The sequence below is a fragment of the Cystoisospora suis genome (assembly GCF_002600585.1).
Source record: "Cystoisospora suis strain Wien I chromosome Unknown contig_2594, whole genome shotgun sequence".
Lineage (NCBI taxonomy): Eukaryota > Apicomplexa > Conoidasida > Eucoccidiorida > Sarcocystidae > Cystoisospora > Cystoisospora suis.
Window position 1 is genome coordinate 1 of NW_027155392.1, and position 6,097 is coordinate 6,097.

The window sequence follows — 6,097 nt, forward strand, 5'->3', positions numbered from 1 at the left end:
TAGGGAGCAGTGGATATCCTACATAGCACTACCCTCTTTTTAGTCTTACCGAGGGAGATAGATCACTACTCGACTCGTCTAGCTAATTTACCCGTCCATACCTGTAGAGCTGTTGTGTATGTAATAGTCCCTCTCTCAGTAGATACACATACTCATATATATATATTTAAATATATATATATATATATGTGTATATGTATATGTGCATATATGTATATAGAAATATATTTGTTTTAGGTACACGCGTTTTTACAAAGAAGTACGCCTTCTCCATATATATGTATATGTATATATATATATGTATGTGTATGTGCATATATGTGTAGATATATGTTTAAGTATGTGTAGAGTACGCATGCATGCATGTCTTTATGAATGAAGGAAGGGCCGTGGCGAGGGTGTCGATGATAGATGGGAAATATGACCCTACCGAAGGATTGTACATGACTGAAGTCACTACCATCTCTCTCTCTTTCTCTCTTATCTATCTTTAATCTGTCTATCTTCATTCTCTCTTCCGTGCAGGTGTTACCTTCATCGTTACGTTTGATCGATCCGACGTCTCTTTCATTACTCTGGAGATCTTCCCTCGCCTTCTCGTTCTCTTCTTCGTCTCTTACTCTTCTCTCCCCTACCTCCTCTCCCACGACTTCTTCTTCTTCTTCATTTTGTTTCGGTGTAGACAAGGAAGGAGAGAAGGGCCGGGCTCAATTTATTTGTTTCGCTTCAGTAGCTGCGTGCCCTCCATGCTACGACCACGACTTCTCTCTTGCTTCTAGATCTGAAAGAAGAAGAAGAAAAGAGAAAGAAGAAGAAGAAGAAAGAACAAAGAGAGAGACAGACGATGAGAGACACGTCTCTTCTTCATCATTCCTGTCTCCTGTAACGAGGGGGGGGGATATGTTGCTTTTAGGGTTAGATGGAGGATATTTAAGTGTTCTTTCTTTCTCTCTTTCTTCTTCCTCTTCTTCTCTTTCTTCTTTGAAGTCGCCTCTCGAGAAAGAAGAAGAAGATGGTAAAGGAAGTTACGATGATCGTCGTAACGATAGAAAGACCGAGAAGACATGCAGAGAAGAAGAGGATGCACAATTACTACTACAGCAGGAAGAAAGAAGAAGAAGTGTCGGTGTAGAAGAAAAAGAATGGAAAGAGGAAGAAGAAGCGAAAAAGAAGAAAAGGGGAGAGACATCGTCGCCAAGCTCCTCTACTGCCTGTTTGTCCGACTCTTCTGTAGAGTGCGCGATTCTTCAGACAAGGAAAGTGTGTGAAGAAATTGCCGCCTTGCATGCAGTAGGTGTACATACACTTGTCTCCACCTCGTCCCTATCAGATGAAGAAGATGAAGAGCGCGAGAGGGGAATCTCCGAGACTTTTGAAAAGAAGAAAGAAAAAGCAGATAGAGATACACCCGTCCCCACTTTACAGGAGGAGTCCATGGCCGAAGACAGCTCTTCTTCTTCTTCTCCTCCTCTCATTCTTAAGGAAAGATCTACATGCTTGGTCGATACAGAAGAACAAGAGGAGACAGCAAGAGATGAAGAAGGAGAGAAGAGAAGACATGTATTGAAAGAAAAGAAGTCTCGTCATCTGCAAAGTCAAGATAGAGATATAGGAATAGCATCTGTCGCAAGCTTCGATGATGGCCTTATTGCTTTCTTCTCTCTTCCTTCTCTTCAACTCCTCGCGTCTGTCCCTTCACATGAAGGTAAAGAAAAAGTGCGGACCAAAGAGACCTCAAAAGGATGACAAATCTGCAGCTCTTCTTATCAACCTTCTCTCTCTCACCATTCTCTATCCGTTGCTTATATATATATATATATACATGTGAAACCTATATATATATATATATATATACATATATATACATGTCAGTGTGAAACCTCTCTCTCTCTCTCTCTCTATATATATATATATATGTATACATGTCAGTGTGAAACCTATATATATATATATATACATAGAGAGATACATGTGTGATATGCATGTGTGTCTTCTTTCCTCCGCGGTCACTTCTAGACAGCATACCACTCCTTCACCTTCTCTTCTCGTCTCCTCGAATTTCTTTCCTCTTTCTTCCCTCATCTCTCTCGCTCTACACATACACACAAATACAAAGAAAAAAACCCATATATATATATATATATAGAGAGAGAGAGAGAGAGATGTATATATATATATAGATATATGTCGATGTGGAACCCACATATATACATATATATATACTGAGAGAGAGAGATGCACATATGTATATATATATATATATGTCTATGTGAAACCCATATATATATATATATACACAGAGAGATGTCCATATGCGTGTCTATGTGAAACGTATATGGGAGAGGTACATGCGTGTCTGCAGATATATATGTCTATGTGTATGTATGGCTTCGTACGGTAAAGCGTAAGAAAGGGTAGAGGAAAGGAGGACATGCACGCCGACTGCTTCTACGCTCTGAGAAGAGAAGAAGAAGAGGCTTACACACACTCTTGCTACTTTAGGAAGAAGAAGAAGAAGGACGAGAAGAAGAAGTTTACGTCTTTTGTATTTATACAGACACCTCGACTTACCACTTGTCTTCTCAGGGTTTCTTTTCCTATCTTCTCCTATTCTAGTGATACACCCATCGATAGAAAGACCAGCATTTCCGTCGAGTTCATTCAGGAGAATCTCCTATGGTCTTTTGGACGTATACATGCGTATGCAGCTATTGCCTATCTTTGTCTATATCTATCTATCTTTAATCTATCTTTAATCTATCTATCTTTAATCTATCTATCTATCTTGTTCTCTTCAGCCTACAAGAAAGCTTCATTTTCTTTCTCTCTTTTTGTCAAACCATTCTTTCTTTCTTTCTTTCTCACTCTTTCTTTCTTTCTTTCTTTCTTTCTCACTCTTTCTTTCTTTCTTCGTTGTATGTGTGTCTCTTCTCGTTTCAGATGAGATAGGCGTTCGTGTCTCTTCTGTTTTGCTCTGCACTCTTAAGGAGTCTTCGTGGTGCCTCATAGGCTTAAGTGATGGTCGCCTCATCTCTTATTCTCTCTCTATTCGATACACCCCCCAACCTCCTTCATCTTCTTCCTCTCCGAATATAAGCCGAGGAAGGTGTTTCTCTCTTCTTCTATCGAATCGGCGAGTCATGCATATAGGAGGAGAGCCCCTTGTTCTTTCTCTCATCTCGGAGCGAAACCGAGGGGGTAGGGGAAGAAGCGACTTCGACCGCAGCTTGAAAGAAGACCATTTTAGTCACTTCATGACACCGACAGATACCTTGGCTCTTTCTTCTTCTTCTTGTGGAAAGGCTTCGTACCTTAGCCAGAAGGCATGCGGAGGTTCAAGGGGGAGAAGAGAAGGAGATGAGGAGAGAAGAAGAGATTGGAGAGGAAGAAAAATTAGAAGGAGTGAGAAAGATGAAGAAGGATCTACAGGAGACGAGGAAGATAGGAATGAGAGAAAGGAGTGGGTAATGAGAAAGACACCGTGTATATGTGCATGCATCAATCGTGTACATACACCTGAAGGATGTGAAGTCTTCTGCAGCGGAAATCGACCGGCTCTTATCACCTCCACACAAGCCGGTAAGCAGACCTCTCCTATCTCGTTCTGTCTCATTTCTCTCTTTCTTTCATTCCCATGCTGAATCTGAGAATGAAAGCGAGTTAGTTCCTCTCTGTGACCGTGTATGAAAAGGAGTGACGGAGAGCTCATTTGCGGGGAGGAGAAGAGGTCTGTCTAGACACCATGCGCTATGAAAAAGAAGGAAAGAAGAATCTCAAGTGTCTGACAAATGAGGTGTATAGACACTCCACCCAAGGAACTCTCTCTACGTAAGTTTTGTATAGTTTAGTTCTTTCATGTTCACAAGTATATGCTGAAGACAGTATCTCTGCTCCCTATCTAATCTGCAGGCTCTTTCCTCTGTATATATATATACCTTTGTAATTTCTTTCTTATTGTCCTTTCTGTATGTGTATAGGCCATTTACAGTTTAATTCTATTCCTTCGAGCGGCATATCATCCCTCATTTCTTTTCCCTCCTCTCTCACTGATCCACGCCTCGGAATCTTATGGACGGAAGTCGTTCCAGACATCCTAACTCCCTCTCCTTCTTCTTCTTCTTCCTCTTCGTCTTCTTCCTCTTCTTCCTCTTCTTCGAGGGGAGCGGCAGCTGAAGTTGTTGAGGGAGGAGAGATCGATGAGAAGACGAGAGGCGCTTTAGAAGAAGAGATGAAGGAGGGAGGAGAACAAGAAGAAGAGAAGAATCTTGACACTTCTCTTCCTTTATCATCTTCTCTCTCAAATGCCGCCTCTTCTTCTTCTTCGTCTCTTGGCTCTAGTAGTAGTAGTAGTATGTATCTACGTGTAGGATTTCGCGAGAAGACGCAGAGAATCCAGACACGTACATTGCCTGTGGGGAGAACGATAGATGCTCTGTGTGTCTTACACAATGAAAATCTACTTGTCTTAGCCTGTCCAAGAGAAGTCGTCCATCCTGTAAGTCTCGTCTCTTCTTCCTTGAAAGGAAAGAAGAAGAAAATCTCTATCCATCTATCTATCTATCTGTAAATATGGAAGAGAAGAGGGATTTCTCCCTTCTTATTGTTCCTTGTCTTGGGGAAGATTCGATTCCTCTCTCCTGAAGAATTCTTTCTCTTCTTTCGTGCTTCTAGATAAATGAAAGATAGATTAAAGGGAGATCGAACCAAAGATACAGGTAGCTATATGTGTAGATAGATAAGCTAAAGATACATAGATCGAAGATAGACAGATAGATAGATTACAGATAGGTTCAAGAAGATAGGTAGGGAGTGTTCAAGAGTAAGGAAGGAGAGACGGGCGGGTAGAGAGGGTGAAGAAGGCTGTTGAGGGAGGTTTCTTTCTCTTCTTTTCTTTTTTCTTCCCCTCCCTCTTTCTTATTTCACATGTGAAGACTAGAGACAGAGTAGGAAGTATCTAGTATCGGCATACACACATATACATACGCATATACATATTCATATATATCCATACATAGCCTTGCATATACATGTAATACATAGTCATACGTACACGTGTACACCTACATACAGATAGATATACATACATAGTCATACACGTATCTCTTCCACATTCCAAATGAGCCTGATATATATATATATCTACCTACATATATACCTACGTACATTCATACATGTATAGAGAGGAGAGAAATAGAGAGTGTCGCTTGGGAGATATGTTTCTCTTCTTTCCACCCCGATACAGCAAGAGAAGACGCCGAGTAGGGAAGCATAGATACAGGCTCGAGAAGATGAAAAAGACCTTAGCACGCTAAACATGCCGTCTATTGTACTCCCTTTCTCTTTTTCTTCTCCTCTGTGTATCGATCTTTCTTTCTCTTTCTTTCTCTTTCTTTCTTTCTTTTTAGGAGGGTTTGGTGATGCCGTCGTGCCTTCTGTTTGTCGATCCTCTGACGTGTGTAGTAGAGGCGTGCTTTCTTATACCTGAGCCCCGTCATATCGCAGCCTCTCTCTGCGTCGCCTCTTTCTCTTCTCATCATCCAGCCTTGGGCTCCAAAACACCTTCCCTTCCGCACGATGCGTCAAGGTCGAAATCTCGGGGAGTGGCCGATCGGGTCGCCAAAAGAGCAGATACATTTTCGGGACGCTCGCGGATGAGTGACTCCCGTCATCAACAAGAGCGTCTTACACCCCTGCATGCAGCAGCGACAGATCTAAACGGCGGGGCTGGTCGGAGTGATCGAGGAGGAGAAGGAAGAAGAAGAAAAAGTTGTCGTCTAGAAAAGAAACGTGGAGAAAGAGGTGGAGAAGATGAAGAGGAAGGGGAAGAAGAAGAAGAGGACGTTGAAAGGAAGAAAGAAGATACGAAAACGAGAGAGTTCTTATGTGTAGGTACAGCCGAAGTTGTGGCAAGTGATTCGGAACCGAAAGAAGGATTCATTTTCATTCTAGACGTCCGAAGATCTCCTGTAAGTCAAAGGCGTCTCTTTCATTTCACACACCCCTCCATCTTGTTTCTCTCTCTCTATCTCTCCTTGGACAGACAGTCACACAGACAGACAGATAGCACCAAAGTCTCTCCCTCTCTCTCTATATGCAT

At 41.9% G+C, this 6,097-nt stretch overlaps 1 protein-coding gene across 1 annotated transcript in view; it reads left to right on the forward strand.

Moving 5' to 3' along the window:
- Positions 1-525: 525 nt before the first annotated feature.
- CSUI_005353 (cpsf a subunit region) overlaps positions 526-6,097 on the forward strand; it is a gene marked incomplete at both ends in the record, with an annotated part of 6,291 nt that continues 719 nt past the window's right edge. The window contains 4 exons of the mRNA XM_068065529.1: positions 526-1,705; positions 2,941-3,579; positions 3,978-4,495; positions 5,406-5,966. Of these exons, the coding sequence (XP_067922495.1) occupies positions 526-1,705; positions 2,941-3,579; positions 3,978-4,495; positions 5,406-5,966 (2,898 nt within the window). The remainder of the gene's footprint in view (positions 1,706-2,940; positions 3,580-3,977; positions 4,496-5,405; positions 5,967-6,097) is intronic.